The sequence below is a fragment of the Astatotilapia calliptera genome, chromosome 6, assembly GCF_964374335.1.
Source record: "Astatotilapia calliptera chromosome 6, fAstCal68.1, whole genome shotgun sequence".
NCBI classification, from domain to species: Eukaryota; Metazoa; Chordata; class Actinopteri; order Cichliformes; family Cichlidae; genus Astatotilapia; species Astatotilapia calliptera.
Genome location: NC_137427.1, coordinates 39998228 through 40017741, shown reverse-complemented (window position 1 = coordinate 40017741; position 19514 = coordinate 39998228). Strand labels below are relative to the sequence as shown.

Here is a 19514-nt window from a genome sequence, read left to right as displayed (position 1 = left end):
TTGCACATCTACAGACTGAAATTCTTGCTCATTCTTCTTTGCAAAACAGCTCCAGCTCAGTCAGATTAGATGGACAGCGTTTGTGAACAGCAGTTTTCAGATCTTGCCACAGATTCTCAATTGGATTTAGATCTGGACTTTGACTGGGCCATTCCAACACATGGATATGTGTTAGAGCACTAAGGATTCGCTGAAAAATCCCCAACTGAAGATGGAGCCGAAGACAGAACTGTTACGAAAAGCTGAAGAGAGCAAGCTATCTTTCAAGAAGTGGATCAGCTCTCCACAGTCAACTAGCACTGCTAGTTGTGTAGCATCCCTGAAGATTGTAAAGAGGAGGAAGCCGTTCACAGACGGAGAATTTATGAAAGAATCGTTCATAAAACATCAGAGCATCTATTCTCCGACTTTAAAAACAAGCAGGAAATTGTTCCGAAAATTAGAGAAATGCCTCTTTCTGCAAAGACCGTCAGAGACAGGACCATTAAAATGGCAGAAAACATCAGCAGTAGGCAAATTGATGACATCAATTCAGCTCAGTCATTTTCAATTGCCTGTGATGAGTCAAGTGAACGATGTTGAGCAGACAGTACTGTTATGCAGATATGTCAACTGTTATGGGCCGCAGGAAGAACTGATTGAACTCATACCGCTAAAGGGCCAAACACGAGGGCAGGACATTTGTGAGGCTGTTGTGAGTTGTCTAGAAGCTAAAGGAAAAAACACCACTCACCTGGTGTCAGTGTCTACTGATGGGGCACCCAGTATGAGATGAGCACATTAGGCTTGGTGAATTTACTTCAAAAGTCACTGGATCGATAGCTGATGGCGTTTCACTGCATCCTCCACCAAGAAGCACTGTGCGCAGAAACATTCACCCCAAATGTGTTGAAGTGATGAACCTCGTTATCAAGATAATTGCGAACAGATTAAGCCACCGACAGTTTTGTTCATTGTTAGAAGAAGTCGACAACGCCGATCTCCTGCTGCACAACAAAGTCTGGTGGCTGTCCAGGAGAGAGGTGCTGAAACGCTTCGCTACATGTCTAGAGCATGTGAAAACTTGGAAGGCTTCCGCTATCCTGAACTGGAAGACCTCGATTGTCTGAGTAAATTTTACTTCATGGTGGATATGACAAGTCACTTGAACACGCTGAATAAAACTCTCCAAGTAAAGGGAAGCACGGCCCTGCAGACGCTGGAGAATGTTTTGGCATTTGAGCGCAAGATGACAGTGTTCGCAAGAGATGGACAAAAAGGTACGTTCTCTCACTTCCCCTCCCTAAGAGAGTTCAAAAAAGCGAACAATCAAAAAAATTATGATTATTCCCACCGTGCCATCATTGCATCAAGCAAGCCTGATCTAGAAATTGAACTGGCCAACATAGTGGATAAAGATTTAAATAAGTTCAAAACACTGACTGCTGGCTGAGAAAAAACCCGAAGAGGATGAGAGAACACTGACATGGACTCTGTAAATGGCCTGTATTTGTTTAGCGCCTTACTATCAAATCAAATCAAATCAAAATTTATTTATTTATATAGCACATATTAAAACAACAGTGTTGACCATAGTGCTTCACAGTCAGTATAAGCATGAGACAATTAAAACAAACAATAAAACAGGGCAACAAACAATAGGCAACAACACAACAAGCTAGAACAGCCAACTAGTTAGAATCAAAAGCCAAAGTAAAAAGATACGTTTTAAGACGTGATTTAAAAGACTGGATAGACTCGGCAGTACGAATATGAACACGGAGGTTATTCCAGAGTCTGGGTGCCACGGTGGCAAAGGCCCGGTCTCCTCTCGACTTCATTCGAGGTTGTGCTAGGAGCCTGTGATTGGATGATCTAAGTGCTCTGTTGGGATTGTATAAGTGGAGTAGTTACTAGTCCCTAAGGACCCCAAAGCGCTTTACACATTCAGTCATCCACCCATTCACACACACATTCACACACTGGTGATGGCAGCTACATTGTAGCCACCGCCGCCCTGGGGCGCACTGACAGAGGCGAGGCTGCCGGACATTGACGCCACCAGGCCCTCTGACCACCACCAGTAGGCAGCGGGTGAAGTTTCTTGCCAAAGGACACAATGGCCGAGACTGTCAGAGCCGGGGCTCGAACCGGCAACCTTCTGATTACAAGACGAACTCTTGACGACGCTGTCAAAGACGCTCCTAATTTTCTTTTTAAAGCTGCTAAGTTGCAGCTAAATGTTTTATTTATTGTTTTATTTATATTAAAGTGGGTTGGTTTTTATTTTACTTTTACACAAATATAGGAAGAACTTACATAGGCCTACAGTTCAGTTTAAGATATGTCAAAGCAGGCCTACAAATGCACACTGCACTTCTGTTGTTTTATTTAGTTTTTAATTTAAAAAAAAAGATAAAAACTTAAAAGTTTACAAGTTCTGTTATTTTTTGCGGCTCCTGACTATTTTTTTTTGGGCAGATGAGGGGGCAAAATGGCTCTTTTGATGATAAAGACCCCAGGATTAGAAGTTCCCAAGTCCGGATCAGAATCAGAATCAGAATCAGAATGGGTTTATTGCCAGATGTTGAGGTTTACAACATTAGGAAATTGCTGCGGTGCTTCAGTGCCAGGATGGAGGAAACAAATGCAAAAGACTACCATGATATGGAAATGTTATGGAAGATTTTTTTTAAAACGGACAGACTGACAGCCATAACTCAGAAAAGCTGAGAAGATGGAGAACAAAACCATTTTTCATAGTACGATGTCTAAAACAAACATCCTCTGTGTTAAAGTTGCAAATTGATGAAAGCAGAATTTGCATTTCTTACTGTTACTTTTTTATTTCTCACTAAAAGGGACGGTCAGTAAAAACTAATAAATTCACCCCATAACATTTAAATGTTCAGCTTTAGCATGTCACACCTTTCAGTACCACCTCCACGTTACACTGTACTGCAGAACTGGTAGTCTCCAACATGCAGAATCAAAATACAAAGTGCGAAATCAACCATCACTCCATTAAACAGCAATAAGATTGAAATGCTACACAGGATCAAGGAAAGTACATTCAATATTTAGCTTTACAATTGCACAGAACCCCAGAAAAATGAAGTTTACCTGCATAAACACTCCACCACATGTGTGTTATACTTGAAATGTGCGATTGTTTTTTAATCACTCAAAGGGCATGCAGGTTAGGTTTAGCTGCAAAAGCTGCCTGGCTTCTAAAATGTACAAACTTCTAATACAGCCAACAAATATGAATGGAGAGTTGGAACAAACTGGAAACCTAGTAGCAAATATTTCTGCCATTCGTAAATGCAGATACTGAATGTACAGGATTTGATGGTTAAGAATTTAATACCAGTTTCTTCTACAAATTTTTTTCACCTTCTTGAGGGAAAAGGAACCTGTCACACTCCTGGAACACAGTGACTTATGATGCATTTAACTAACAGCTTAACTCCGGACGAAAATATATATTTCATCCAACATTCAGAAAGTAAATCATCCTCAAAAAATAACTGTAATGAAATCACCTGGTCGTCCTGCAGAAATAAGTATTAGCATGAAGTATGTTTTTACAGTTCTGAACACAAACTAGTACAATGTGATCTCAAATCAAAAGACCAAATCATCAAAACATCTTAGGCTACGTTCACACTGCAGGCGAAAATGCATCAAATCCGACTTTTCTGACCCTATGCGACCCATATCCGATCACAGAAACTGAGGTTTTGGACTTGATTAGCATATGGGGAGACAATTCAAACAAGCTAAACGACTCCGTGGCCATATATACCTCTGCATGGAGCCACTGGTCCAAACAAGGCCATTGTTAAAGCACGGGCTCTCTTTTTTTCTCAGTGTCGTTCTTTTCCTAATAATTTTTCAAAATTATGTCGGTTATGACTGTGCAGAAATTGATAGACTGCTGAAACAACACCTACTAGCTCTGTAGCAGCCATTTTTACTTCTATAAGCAGAGCGTGTTGTGTGTGACGTCTTCTTTTGCGTCTTCTTTTGTGCATGCCGTGAACACTAGAGCGCATTTGCTGTTGCATTTTATTTGTAGTGTGAGCAACCAGACAAAAAAAAGAGTCGAATTTGATCAAAAAATTGGAATTTAGCATTAAGACCTGCAGTGTGAATGTAGCCTTAGTCAACCATTCAGTACATATAGATCAGTCATTGCAATAATTAGTCCAGCAGTCTGCAACCCCCAATCTGTGGCAAAACTTCAAATTAATCTTCAGGCTTAAGTCCACTATGGTCATCCAGCTTAAGTTAAGACACAAATGTTTGTTGGAAAACAGCCTGAGTCATTTCGTACCGCGAGAGTTGAGGCTCGGGTGTGAAATTGATGGTTTTCAGGGTTTTCTATCATTAACTCAGTTAACTGGGTCTTTTCCCTTGTTGTAGTTGTGTGTCTTATTTGGAAATATTTACGCATTATCATAGCGACCAGCGAGCATTAAGGGTCAGAGAGGAGGATGTTACTCTCAATGTTGTTGGCACATTTCGGGAGGATGTTGCTAATGAAGTTACACACTTCTGGTGATAATTTGAAATCACAAATTAATAGTTTGCCCACCAATGTTGTCAGATAATGGCGCCTGACTCATCCAATGCTTTGTGAAAAATACCCCAGTCAATGGCTAGACCGCGAAAAAACCACGGCAAGGGTCTAAAATGTTTGGCATCATAAGCAGACTCCTTAGAAAGGAATCCACCTAAGACTAATGAAAATAAAGTATGTGCTAAATATAATCTTCCCTCACCAAATTTCTTGATGAGTTTAAGCGTGCAAACATGTCTCTGAGACAGTACGAAGAGCGAGGTCAATCCGTCGTGCACATCAAGAGAAACAGAATTACACCTTCACTCCACATCAGCAATGAGTAAGCACTATTCATGCTTTTAAAATACTCCTGCTATCTTCCAATGATAAAAAGGAACCTTTTAATCAATCTGTGGCAAAACTTCAAATTAATCTTCAGGCTTAAGTCCACTTAATGGTCATCCAGCTTTAACTCAAGATATGAATGTTTGCTGGAAAACAGCCTTTCTGACATCACCGCAGGAACGGATGAGGACAGAAACATAGATCCAAAACAGGTGGGACTCCAACATGATGTGCATGGCTAAATTTGATCAGAGACCTATGTTCCCCAAGCAGTCATCATTCTCACTGCCTCAACATCTGTCTGTTTGATGAAGGAGCAATTTTTAATAATTCTGCAGGTTCTGGTCGTGGTTCTGGTTGTGATTCTGAGAAGGGGGCAGCAGGCAGGTGACATGGCCGATGCCTTTGGTGACGCCCTCCCTGAAGAGAAGCTTAGCGCCCAGGCGCAAGTACTCGGGGTGTTTGATAAAGCGGAAACGAACAACAGCTCTCTCGCCAGTACGCAGCTCATCCTGCAGCAGAAATCCAAGGTTACATGATGTGGTTACATAGAAGCTTGAAAAATAATCATGTATTATGTAATTTCAAACCTTTCCATGAAGGCACTCCACAGTGGCAGTCTGCCTGACATTACCAACGTGTATGGTGACCTGTGACCCCCGACGGAAAGTCTTGGCATGGAAGAGCAGGACAATGGCAGCTTCAAACTGACAGCAGATGGTTGGGTTCATCTTGGGACTGACCATCACCATGCCCTGTAACACCAATAACACACTGATGTAACCACAGGTTGTTATCAGCAGTTGTAGAATATTTGCAGGTCTTACAGGTATCAAAAAGCAGTCCTTTATCCATTAGTGCGCAACTTGTTACGAATAAATTGAAATTTTCCTACAACTTGGTTGTGCACACTCTCAGACATTTCCAGGTGGTAGAATCCAAAACTAGCTTCTATCATCCATAAGTTCAAGCTCACAAGAGAAATGTTTCATTTTTGGATAAATAATATGCCCACCTTCTAATACACAGGTTGGTATTTGAAGAGCAACGCTGGGTTCACATCCATCAACATATACAAGTTGTCAAAAACAAATGTATCAGCAATTTAGCATAAAAACATTCGATGGAAAGACAATACACTTTCCTCACATCAAACTATGCAAGTTAAGTGCAATATTGTCTCCTGTTGTATTCAGTTTGAATATTGATGATCTTTCTGTCAAGTTAAATGAATGTAAGACTGGGTGTATGGTGGGTAACCTCCATGATGATTTGGTCATTTTGTCTCCCTACAGTCCTGGTTTGCAGTAGTTACTTAGTTTGTGCTAGTTATAGTGCCCGGTATGATATTGCTTTTAACCCTAAAAAGCATGTTATTGTGATTGTTACAACTAAGGAGGATGACAAGGTAAATTTTCCATCTTTTCATTTAGCAACCAAGTACTGGATGTGGGGAACAACGTATAAAACTTGGGTCATATCTTAACAAGTGATCTTTGTAATGATGATGATGATGTGAAAAGACAGTGCTGTGAAGGTGTACGAGCAAGCTAATATCTTGGCACATACATCTGGCACTTTTTAAGCCTATTGTACTTTAAAAAAAAATACGGGTCATTTATGGTGTAATTATAGTAAAGCCATAACCAAAGCCAAACTGCAAGTGGCTTTTCAGGATGCATTTAGAATTTTCCTTAGACCAATTTGGACACCTGCAAGTCAAATGTTTTTCATGAGCAACATCCCACCTTTTCATGCCTTACTCAGGAACTATATGTGCCAATTTATGTGTCATTTGAGCGAGTCAAGAAATTCAATAGTCTTGTGAGTTTTGTCTTTGTTGTTTTTCTTTTAATTATATGGACAAATTTTCTCTGAAAAAAAAATACAATACAAAGCTACATCATCTCTCTGAACTTGTGTTCTCACCACTTGTGGTGTCTGCAGTTTCACCAATGACCTTAAAAATGTGCAGAGACCAAAAATGTGAATTTCTGTTTGGATTACCAGGAAGTAATCTGAGGGCTCAAATTACGGTCAGAAAGATTTTTTTGTTTTGTAACGTTGTAACCCAAAAAATCTGAACATGTTATGTTTGTGCATCCATAGATAAGAATTTCAGTGTGCGTAAAAAAGATTTGTGTTTGTAAAAAATAATTACAAGTTAAAGCTGAAAGGAAGAAATTTCTGGTCAAAATTTGCACTTTTAAGTTGAAACTCACACACAAGCGAGGGAACTTGAGCACAGAGTTACAACTACGCAGTCTGATTTACAAGTACAAAATATTTATGGCCACAGTTAGAGCCCATAGTAATCTGATAACAGCAGCTGTACTGACAGCAGTCCAGAGGTGCATGAGGAGATGACCTACAAAGGTACACTGTGCAAATTTAAACTGAGTGAAGTTGTTGAGTTTTAGAGTCACAGAAGAAGTCACTATATCAAGGAAAGATAAATTGATTGAGACACTTTGTATGTAGGGTTTGCAGAGTTTTTACTTCCTAGACAATTCTTGCATGTACGTTAGAACATTTTGGGTTGTCGTCTGTCCTTGCCAATTATAGAGATCCTTTCCTCAACACATTGGGGGACAATTCAAAACAACCGTTGCTTCAAGTTACCTCTTTATATTGTAAGGTAAAGATCCTGAACTAATAACAGAATACTCTGTATTTTTAGCATGAGTCTGGTCTGTGTTTCGCAGAGAAATTAAACACCATTAATAAATTTGAAAAACTGCGACCATGAAGGTCGACTGCGATCCTTCCCTCTGTGTTTTCCAAATTCTCAAAGGAACTGCAAAGTAACTTCCAGTATAAATAAAAGAGAGCAAACAAAATATGCAATATACACACACAGAGATGTATGAATTTGTGCAAGTTACATTTAAAAAAAAAACCTGAATCCCCCTTTAAATCATCTCCTACATCCTTTCATGTCTTTAGGTGGCCTCTAACCTTGCGCAATAGTGAACGGTCAAAGTTTCCCAAAGCCAGCGTTGCAGCCTGTCCAGCCCTCAGCACTCTGCAGGCAGAGCGGTTCCTCTGGATACTGCCCACCTTCAGACGCAGAAAACGGCCCTCATCAGTTGGACCCACCACCAGCCTCTCACCCTCCCTACACATTCCACTGAAACACAGACCGTCACACAAACACAAACTGTTCTTAGTGTAATGCACGGCACTTTCCATGATTACAAAGACCTGCTCTGTGTCCAACCAAGGACCCGTAAAATGAAAAGCTGCGATATATTATCAAAGATTCTATTCTTATAAAAGTCATGTGTTATATATATCTCTATGAATATTTGGGGTTCCCACTGTTTCAAGAATAAAATGTAAAATAATATTGACAACATATTAAAGCAGACAGTGCTATCTCACCTGTACAGAGTTCCTCCAACCACAGTCCCAACGTCAGGAACTGAGTAGATCTCATCAACCTTCAAACACAGAAACGATTAAATGTCAGTCTGCGCTTTCCACACTCCAGCATGCAAGTCACACACACGTCTCTACCACATTCTATTAGGGGCTGGTGTGTGTGTGTGGTGTGTTTTTGTTTTCTTTTTCCTTTTTCGGCGCAGGGTAGGCAGGGCGGTGATTCGCAGGATCACCAGCACACCTGTGGCAAATCAGGCCGGAGCTTTTATAGGGAGCTGACATCTGGTGTAAGAGTATTGCCTCTTCCACAAGTAGTAACGTGCGAGTTCGCTCTCTAGATTGGCATCTACGACCTGCCGAGTGTTTTAAGATCTTATTTTCCTTCCACCAGCCTGCCTCGCTCCCCGACTGCCTGTCTGTGCCTCTGAAGACTGTTTAATCGGTCTGAACTGGGAATCACCTTGCCTACCAATTCAATTACATTCAAATTCTTAATTACTTATTCCCCAAAGGGGAAATTTGTTTAGCAGCAAGACAACAATAAGAGTAAACAAAACAATAATGTTAATAATAATAATAACAATAATAATAATGATAAAAAGCCATTAAGTTATTTGACATTAAGGAGATGGGTTGCACCGCGAGCAGCCCACACACTCCACCTGCCTCAGCCTTTGTTCCAGTTAAACTTCTTTCCGAGTCTGTAACTCAGTTTGTGCCAAGTAAGCTCACCAACTCTCCTCCTAACTTATTTTCATCCTTGCCTTTTGTGTTCAGTCTCTAATTCTGTTCTCCTCCCATAGACCGGTCGAGTGCCCTGCCAGTTTTCCTGCACACCCCCGAACTGTGTTTGTGTTTTCTCTCTCTGTCACTGTGAATAAAACACAGTCACTGTAAACACAACACTGTCACTGTGAAACCCCTGGTGTCTGCGTGTTCTGGGCCCACCACAGTTACTACCTAACACATTCTTTACCCTGTGCCAGGGGTCAGCAACCTTTAAGACCCAAAGAGCCATTTGGACCTGGTTTCCACGCAAAAGAAAACACTGGGAGCCGCAAATACTTTTTGACATCTGAAATGAAGATAACACTGTATATATTGTTTTTTACCTTTATGCTTTGTGTGAACAACTAAAGTGTGTTGCTTATGAAATCCATGAAGTGCTACAGAGAAAATTACATTTTATTTATGTAATTAACACATTTTGAACTCTTAAAGAAATATAACAAAAGGAAAGACGCCCAGCTGAACGAAAATGATCCAGCATTTTTAAAAAAGCACTATGCTGCTAAAAGAGGAAAAATAGATATTTGCAAAATTCTGCCTAAATATGTATTTTTCCTGGTTAATGTGTGTGGCGGGGTGTGGTCTGCAGCGCCGCTGCAGGAGAGGCTGACGCACCTGAGCGGCACCCACGATCACGCCTCACCGCCTTAACGTCTGCGCTATCTATGCTGTTGTGTTGTTGTTGGTATATGTCGGGCTGTGAGCTGAAAAGCTACAGCCGGCTGTATGCGTCAGCAACCGTGTGTGAAAAGTGGTCAATAGAGAGATGCTGAAAAGCATGTTCATGCAAACATCGCCGGGTCTGCTGTGATATGTTTACAATGGGACTTCTGCTCCTGAACCTCTGCGCACAGCGTCTGCAAATCGGGGCTGTACGAAGTCACTTTCATCTTTACGCAGGACTGTAAGCTGTCGTCTGTGAGGCGTGAGCGGTGTTTGTTTTTAACATAGTTCACGGTGGAGCTGCTGACATAATGTGGATCTATAATTGGCCTACCTGGGGTTGAAAGTCTCGATAAATGCGCGGCGTTTCGGCGGGTACACCGGCTTCCGTGAGTGTGACGCTTATTTTGAGCGATGAAAAAATAATAGAATATAATTGTATTTTTATATTTCAATATCACAATAATCTTCCAATTAAAAAAGAACTAACATAAATAAATTACACTTCAGCTAAATACTTCTAATTTGTTTGCCCAAACCACACGGAGCCGCACTACAAGGACTAAAGAGGTTGCCGACCCCTGGCCTCTACTTACACTGTGGTAAACAGATGCTGCACAATGAAGAGTGGTAGTAAGACTGCGAGTGCAGCTGCAGTAATGTAATAATTCATCTGCTTGCTTTCCTGAGTGTTTGGCTGCTAGCCTGTTCGTTACTCCACTGCCACTTTCCCATGCTGTGAAACTCAGTACTGTCATCATTACACTAATCCAATCATCTTCTTGCCCGCCTTCTTTAAAGCCAATCAGCCACTCTGTGTGGTTTAAATCTCAGTGCTCTGTCATTCCCTCTTTCAGGTTCTCATTCGTGTAACCCGATCAGAGCTCCATCTTCCTCACCACAACCATCTAGACTGGGAGAGGTCTTATCCTAACTCTTGTCACGCCTGAGAATCTTTTCTGCCATGATGGTCCATCAGAGTCTAATCGCCAAATACATTAGTTTATCTGTCACAGTAAATCATGTTCATATCATCCAAATGATCTCTAGTTATTGAACTGATGTTGTGGGGAGACATATCTGTTTTGGTACTGTGGGAACTCAACTTCTTTATATACACACGTATATAAGGAAATAAATATTTCAAATGTCAAAATATCTGTAAGGGAAATAATTACATTTAAGTTCAAACTTGGTTTGGTGTACGGTTATAGGAGGTTAAGTTGTGAGAGGTATCTCAATTCCCCTCATATGGTCCCCAGGCAGCTAAACTGTGGCGTGAAGGCAATAAAGTAAAATTAAAGTTAAAGAAAAGTTAGAGTTAGGTTAAGGTTAGGTTAAAATTAATAAAGTTTCGGGTACTAGGGCTGTTTGATATAACAATATAAAAATGTCTATCGTTTCCTATTATGCTATCGTTTGTTTCGTGGTGTCGCAAAATAAACTGTTTATGGCAATATTTTCATGATTTTGATGGTCATTGTAGTGGCTATATCAATTTCATAAAGTTCTCTCTTTCTCTTATGTTTAATATAACCACACCACAGATGGACAAGCAACTGTTTTTACGCGTTGTCGTTAGCAACAACGAGGTTAAAACCATGGCGTAGCTCCACCATCCGCTTGTTTGTTTTGCACATAAACCTTTCACAATAAAGTTCAAGATCCTGTTGAGACTTTTCAAAACAAACTGAATCCTGTTAAAGAGTGTGCAGAGTGTTTACAGATGAGAAGCAAAAAAGAGCCGCCAGGTGCTAAAAAATAAACCTTAGACTCAAACGTTAGAACAGGCTTTTCCCCGCAGCACGCCGTGTAATAAATAAACTTAAACCTAAAAATACCAGAATAGGGAGGATGGTGTCATCCTCCCTATTCTGGTATTTTAAAGAGTACTTAGCGGAAATATTAAGCAACCTAACCTTTTTCAAGAATAATTAAATAGATTCAACATCTTTCTTCAACAAATTTGCAGACTGCACAGATGGAACCTTCCCAAAGGAAAAAGTACTTTGGCTTACTAGGGTATATTAGACTTAATAGTTACTATATACAGTAATGGACTTCTATACATTTTACATCAAATTAAAACTTTGGGTGTATGATTCAGATAGTTATTTATTAAAAGCTAGACATTTTAAATGAGAATAAGACAGAAAAGCATTTCATTGTGCCCTCCTTTTCCTGTTAATGCCCTACCTGCCCCCCTGGGAAAACTTTGCTAGACCCACCCCTGCACAGTTACCAGCCATCAGCTACGCAGAAAAGGATCCTGGTGTAATATTAAATACATTCTAAGAACAGCTTATCAAGCTTAAACCTGCTGCTGTTGTTTAGCCTCTTTCTTGCGCAAAGTGGGCGATAAAGAAACAAGAGAGACGGAGTCGTGACAGAAAAGCCGATCAGCCGATTATTGATCAGTTTCATGATTGAAGTAGTGACGGGAGAGGGAGGGGGAGAGAGAGGCAGTCGCTCCATATATCGGTTGTTAAGCTTAACGTGGGAATGCTTTACAAACATTCAGAGATGAACTTATGAACTTGCTTTACTTCTCTCTGGGATCACTTTCTCGGAGATGAAATGCCGGTTTGGTAGTGAGGCTCCAAATACTCAACCAGACCACTGAGAGGTCTCGCACGCCACAGCCGCTCTATCACGTGACGCATACTGCTCGACGTGCTAAGGCTATGAGCCGAGTTACGCCATGTCACAAGTTTTGTGAGGTGCTTTTGTGATATTTAATGGATCGGATTAAATTTTTTATTTCTCTCCGATATCCGATCCAGTAATTTAGGTCAGTATTGGACCGATACCGATACGTAATATCGGATAGGTCCATCTCTAGTGTCATGCATCGGTTAAAACCAATGACTATTGGGTTTAACCGATGCATGTTCAATAATGAAGTACTGGGTAGAGTTATACTGAGGATAAAGTAAATCTCAAGGAAATTAATTTAAGTCAGGGCTATGTCACCAGAAGTGATGGAAAAATGTTGCTATATATCACTGACCCTACTAAATCATTGCCAAAAATTATGACAGTTCTAACTGAATTTGGGAAAATTTCTGGATAGAAAATCAACTTAACAAAAAGCATATTGTTTCCGATTAGTTCTTTAGAAAAATTTGATAGCGCTACATTGATCTCGTTTCCTTTTACAATCTCAAATATCTTCAAATATCTTGGAATAACTGTAACCCGTGAATTCTCTGGCCTTTTCAAACATAATTTTATTAATTTATACCATCAAACTGAACAGAACTTGGAAAGACTGTCTAAACTGCCCATCTCGCTTGCTGGCCGAGTAAATATCATTAGGACGAGCACTTTACCCAAATTTTTATTTTTGTTTCGATGTATCCCAATATTGATCACAAAAACTTTTTTTAAGAAAATAGACCAGTTAATCTCTCAGTTTATCTGGAACAAGAAGACACCCAGAATAAAAAAGATATTTCTCCAAAGATCCAAGATTACAGGAGGAATGGGGTTGCCTTGTTTTCAGTTTTATTATTGGGCCTGTAATATACGTTGTATGTCATTCTGGGGCGGGGAACATAGACCTGATTGGGAACGGATGGAAAGTATGACTTTTTTCTCTAATACTCTTAAATCTTTGGTTCATTCAAACTCAGATCTGGGTAAGCAGAAATGTAAAAATCCAGTAGTGTCTGACTCACTAAAAATTTGGTCTCAAATTAGAAAGCATTTTCATTGGCGTCAATGTTCAATCTTTACACCATTAATTCATAATCAAGCATACACATTGCTCTCAGGATTAACATTCCAGCTATGGACTTCCAAAGGGATACACACAATCAAGGATCTGTTTATTGATAATCTTTTTCCTTCGTTTCAACAACTTCAGCAAAAATTTTCCATAGAAAACAGAGATTTTTTCAAGTATTTACAAATACGTCATTTTATTAAAGAAACGTTTCCATCCTTTCCCAATGAACCACAAAAGCTAGTTTCAGATGATCTGTTCCTAATGAACCGGCTAAAGAAAGGAGCCATTTTTAGGATCTACAACCAACTTTTGCAAATAGACAGTACAACTACATTGGACCACTTGAGAAATGCTTGGAGTGAAGAACTGGCTACTAACATCACTAAAGATCAATGGACTAAGGCACAAGAACTGGTTCACTCCACTTCTGTCTGCTGCAGGCACGGACTACTACAATTTAAGGTCCTGCATAGGCTCCATCTGTCTAAATTGAAGGTTTCAAGGATGTTTCCAGGGGCTGACTCAAGATGTGATCGATGTGGCCAGAATTCTGCCTCATTGTCACATATGTTTTGGACATGTCCTAATATCGCTACCTATTGGTCTAAAATATTTAAAACTTTGTCTGATATTTTTAAAAAACAGCTCCCCCCAGACCCAGTAATGGCACTATTTGGTGTAGCTACAGTTAAATACTTGTTTGCTTTGGGTTTTTTTTTCCCCCTCTCCCCCTCCTCTGAATATACTTATTTAGGTATATAAATGTGTATGTATAGACATAGATATATGATTGTTTATAAAAAAATAAAAAATGAAAAAAAAAAAGAAGTGATGGAAAAAAAAGCACATGTGTGTACGTGGGTTTGGATACCTGAAACTCAGTGAGCTGCTGCATCAGCTCTTCCTGCTCCTTGCTGTTGCTCAGTGGAGGAAGGATGTTCAAAAAAACCTTCAGGAGGTCCAGATTCTCACCAGACACACTGGAAAGGGTGAAGATGGGTGTAATGCTGCAAATGTGCATCCAGCCAAACACACACACACACACACACACACACACACACACACACACACACACACACACACACACACACACACACACACACAGTGAAGTGAAAATTCAATTAAGTACATCATTAAGTGTAATATTTTTCCACTGTGGACATACAGATAAGTGAATTCACGATCATGAATAGATTGTGAATTCACCAACACAAAACCGTTCTTAATAGAAATACAAGTTGATAATGGGATAATACAGATACTACACACAATGTTACACCTCAGGCACATAAAAGTTGTTGTGGAAATCTCTGACCAGTATCAATGGAGAACAAAGTAACTACAAGCTCCTGCTCCTGCAACAGAACACAAAGTGCTGTAATCAAATACTGAGCCACAACAAAAGACATAAAAGTATTTCATGTATGAATGACTTTTACTTTTAAGATTTACAATACAGTTTAGTGCAACTACTACATAGTCATTATTTTCCTGTGTAAATCGTTGGTTGTTATAATAAAAAATGTCAGTTGAACATATCATATAGCAGACACACACAGTGATATTTGAGAAATTACAGCCTCTAAACGCTTCCTGTAGGTTCCAATGAAAGTCTGGATTGTGGTTGAAGTTATTTTCGACCATTCCTCTTTATAAAACATCTCTAGTTCATTCAGGTTTAATAGCTTCCAAACATAGACAGCTCTCTTTAACTCACACCACAGATTTTCAATAATATTCAGGTCTGGGGACTGAGATGGCCGTTCCAGAACGTTGTACTGGTTCCTCTGCATGAATGCCTTAGTGGATTTTGAGCAGTGTTTCAGGTCGTTGAAAGATCCCGGCGCAGCTTCAGCTTTGTCACTGATTCCTGGACATTGGTCTCCAGAATCTGCTGATACTGACTGAAATCCATGTGTCCCTCAACTTTGACAAGATTCCCAGTCCCTGCACTGGCCACACAGCCCCACAGCATGATGGAACCACCACCATATTTTGCTGTAGGTAGCAGGTGTTTTTCTTGGAATGCTGTGTTCGTTTTCCTCCATGCATAACGCCCCTTGTTATGCCCAAATAACTCAATTTTAGTTTCATCAGTCCACAGCACCTTATTCCAGAATGAAGCTGGCTTGTCCAAATGTGCTTTAGCAAACCTCAAGCGGCTCTGTTTGTGCTGTGGGCGGAGAAAAGGCTTCCTCTGCATCACTCTCGCATACAGCATCTCCTTGCGTAAAGTGCGTCGAATGGTTGAACGATGCACGGTGACTCCATCTGCTGCAAGATAATGTTGTAGGTCTTTGGTGCTGGTCTGTGGGTTGACTCTGACTGTTCACCATTCATCACTTCTGTCTATCCGAGATTTTTCTTGGTCACTTTCTTGCCACTTTGAGCCTTAACTTGAACAGAGCCTGTGGTCTTCCATTTTCTCAATATGTTCCTAACTGTGGAAACAGACAGCTTAAATCTCTGAGACAGCTTTCTTTATCCTTCCCCTAAACCAGTGGTTCCCAAACTTTTTTTGCTAGGCCCCCCTTTGTTTTACAAGAAAACTGTTCGCGCCTCCCCCTTCTCGCGCACGCACATGCACGAACACATCCTTCAACCACACACACCCATACTTTGCAGTTTCTTTCACACCTCAAACATTTAGTAAACAATTAAGCAAATACAAGTAATCTGCAATAAATGACAGGTAGTGATAAAATAAACTAAATAAATAAATTTATCGAGTGGAAAAAAGTTGGCGTTCATCCTCCAGCTTCACTGTGCTAATGTTATGCTAACATAGCTGTGTCGCTAGCAATCATGTAGCACAACATTATATACCAGGTAGTCCAACTTTAGTAACCCTGCAAACGCCACTGCTGTTTAGTTTCCTGTCTTCATTTATGTTGGAAGTGGTAGCAGAGCTGTACGTTTTAATTAGTTTCAAAAATCTCTCAGTCAGAACATGGTATGTCATGTTTAGGTGGAAACTAGCGAGCTAACTTCCTGTTAACTTCTAACTCTGTTAAATTTAATAAATTCTGTTTTCGTGGATGCCTGGATGTTAAACTTAATTGTTACACCTGCTAAAGCAGCAACGCTGATGATTTTCAGGGTTCGTACGGGTGCTGGAAATCCGTACGAACGGATAAGAGGAGAAATGATTCTCCTTTCTCTCAGTGTTCGTTTGACTTTGGGACCTGAAGGAGACGGAGTTTTGGACCCGGATTACTCCGCGAAGCTCCTTACTACGGCAGCCGTAATGCTCTGACAATCCATCAAAACATTTTTTAACAGATTTCTGCACGCCAAAATCGGTTCGAGGTCAGTAAGCACAACCAGAATTCATACATGAGACACACTCAATTTTTGAGAAAATTAAAGGATTTTAAGTGTGCCTTATAGTGTGGAAAATATGTTATACAGAAGAAAAGAATATATCGCGATATATATCGTTACCGCACGTGCTTCAAATTATATCGCGATATGGATTTTAGGCCATATCGCCCAGCCCTAACTGTGTGTGTCTCCTATATGATATATTTAACTGACATTTATTATTGTAACAACCAACGATTTATACAGGAAAATAATGACTATTAACAAGGTTGGCCAAACTTTTGCATCCCACTGTAGGTAGACCATGCAAGGTCACTATTACAGTGCAATATTAATATTAGTGTTCATTAGTTTATTTTCCTCCGTATTACCTGTTGGTGTCAGTCTTTGCTTTGGATGTGCATGAACAACAACATTGTGGTGATTACCCAAAATGCAATGCGATTTATGAATTCGACTTTAAACAAGCTTTCCGAAAATGTTATCATCCATTATAGAACAGTTATTTTGTGCTTTGTGTATCATAGCAGTATTTCCATGACCTTCACTTATCATTTCTGCAGCACTATATACTGCTTTATCTATATATTAGTGAATTTTGTTTATACTGCTGTATACACTGTACAATTAAGCTATTCCCCGCCATACACAGTAGCTGATAAGTATTGAGTATTTTTACTCACCATGTGGACTGGGTGAACTGCTGTGCTGCACTCACAGCATCGTCAGGGTTCAACACCACCATGGGCACCTTGTTGCAGCCTGGCTGCTTCAGAACTCGCTCTAGTTGTCTGACTGTTCGCTCCACAGTGCCTCGGGAACACAGGTCCACTTTACTGACTACAATGAAGATAGGAACTTTCAGCGCCATGGCCAAGCCCAGGTGTTCCCTAGTTGTACCAGCTGGATGAAGGAAACAAATAAAATACTCAATTACCCAGAACACTTGTCTTGTGATGTTTCGCATCTTATGTGCATAGGAAATCTAAACGTTACAAGGCAGTTGGATCCAAGTGAGAACAATTCTATTTAATTTTTAAATATTCAAATTATTTGTGCCTAGAAAGTAGTCAGAGGCCTGGACTCTGTACTATGAAGTGAGTTAAACATACCTAGAGTATCTGTCAGTTATCTGGATTCACTTACCCAAACACTGGTAACCAGGATTAGAAGTGGAGAGGGAAAAAATTACTGTATAGTCGATTATAGGGCTGCTCGATTATGGCAAAAATGATAATCACGATTATTTTCACTGAAATTGAGATCACGATTATTTGACGATATTTATTTAACCCTTTAAGACCTACTATAGAAGCAAGTCCACCAGAGCTTATATTATTTTTTTACATGCTGTAGTGCCATTTGTGGGAGCATTTCAAGTTGCTATACATCAATACAACTGTTATAGCCCATATTTTAATAATATGTATGCATTAAGTCCATAGTAATTACATAAATTGCAAAAAAGTGCAATAAACTACAAAAAAAATTGAAAATCGCTTTTGTTTTGTTTACATATATTTCTACTTGGAGAAATTTAAGAGGTTTATCCCTCAAAACTTTAAATACAATAAAGTTGCAAAAAATAGTTTCCCACCACAGGAAATTTATTTTGAGTGTCTTCATAGTTTTATTTTGGAGATACAGCAATTTTTATATACTGCAGGAAAAACAAAAAAACAATCCTATGATGCAAATTTGCAAAGAAAACAGCAGGTGCATCATTTCACTGTGGGAAGTGTTACGAACAGCTGATAGGAACGGCAAAACGTGTTTCTGGAATATTATGTTTTTGTTCCTGCAAGCGATTTTTATGCAATTTTTGCAAAGCTATATGTGGAACGAAACCGTGACCGAGGACAAGCTGATGGCATCAGATGTAAGTACAACTCCTCCGGTTTCATATGCAAAACAAATTATTGCGCTAGCTTACGCGGTTCAGGTTCTACAGGGATTTAAAAATAGTTACACAAAACTGAGCGTGCTGCTCTGACCGGCTTTAAAGGGTTAACAATGACTTTAAAAAAATAATATAAAATAGTGTGCAACACCACTGAAGTTTTTTTTTTTTAAACTCTCTTTTCAACCAACGGCAGTCACTCTCCAAATAACTTCTGCTTAGCTTTCCGAGCTTCCCTCGGGTCCTCTTAATCAGCGGTCTCCAACCTTTTTTGCGCCACGGACCGGTTTATGCCCGACAATATTTTCACGGACCGGCCTTTAAGGTGTCGCGGATAAATGAGGGAGGGGCTAATAATCGGCTCAGTCATTTTTAATGATCGTTGAAAGCCCAGATCGTAATCGTGATTAAAATTCGATTAATTGAGCAGCCCTAGTCGATTATTGTTAAAATCACTCTGTGTCTTAAATGTTATAGGTTAGTAAGACCAGAAAAGAGGTGCTTTATCACTAAAGTGTAGCCTATTTGACACATGAAGGAAAGCTTGTAAAAATGCTGGGTGTGTTAACAGACTTGTCAATGCCTCTATCATTAAGTCACGGAAGAATCTGATGAGGTGTAGATGAGTATTCTGTTTGACTAATGTTTAAATTTGCATAAGACAGTTTTAGTTTTTATTCTTTCAGCTGCAGCTGCAGATGGTCGCATAATGGTCTGAAAGCAAGTAAAGAATAATTATAAAAACAAAATTCAAAGCCCTTTTTCCATTAGTACCTACTCAGAGCAAGTCGGCACGGTTTGCCAGTTTTTATAGGGTTTTCCATTAGTTCCTG

The 19514-nt window shown here is 39.8% G+C and overlaps 1 protein-coding gene across 1 annotated transcript in view; it reads right to left on the bottom strand.

Annotated features, from left to right (window-relative positions):
* Window positions 1–1517: 1517 nt before the first annotated feature.
* gtpbp2b (GTP binding protein 2b) overlaps window positions 1518–19514 on the bottom strand; it is a 30324-nt gene continuing 12327 nt past the window's right edge. Inside the window, exons 7-12 of the mRNA XM_026172014.2 lie at window positions 17465–17684; window positions 14329–14464; window positions 8276–8334; window positions 7850–8021; window positions 5482–5646; window positions 1518–5403 (exon numbers count right to left, since the gene is read on the bottom strand). Coding sequence (XP_026027799.2) covers window positions 5215–5403; window positions 5482–5646; window positions 7850–8021; window positions 8276–8334; window positions 14329–14464; window positions 17465–17684 — 941 coding nt within the window. The 3' untranslated portion in view covers window positions 1518–5214. The remainder of the gene's footprint in view (window positions 5404–5481; window positions 5647–7849; window positions 8022–8275; window positions 8335–14328; window positions 14465–17464; window positions 17685–19514) is intronic.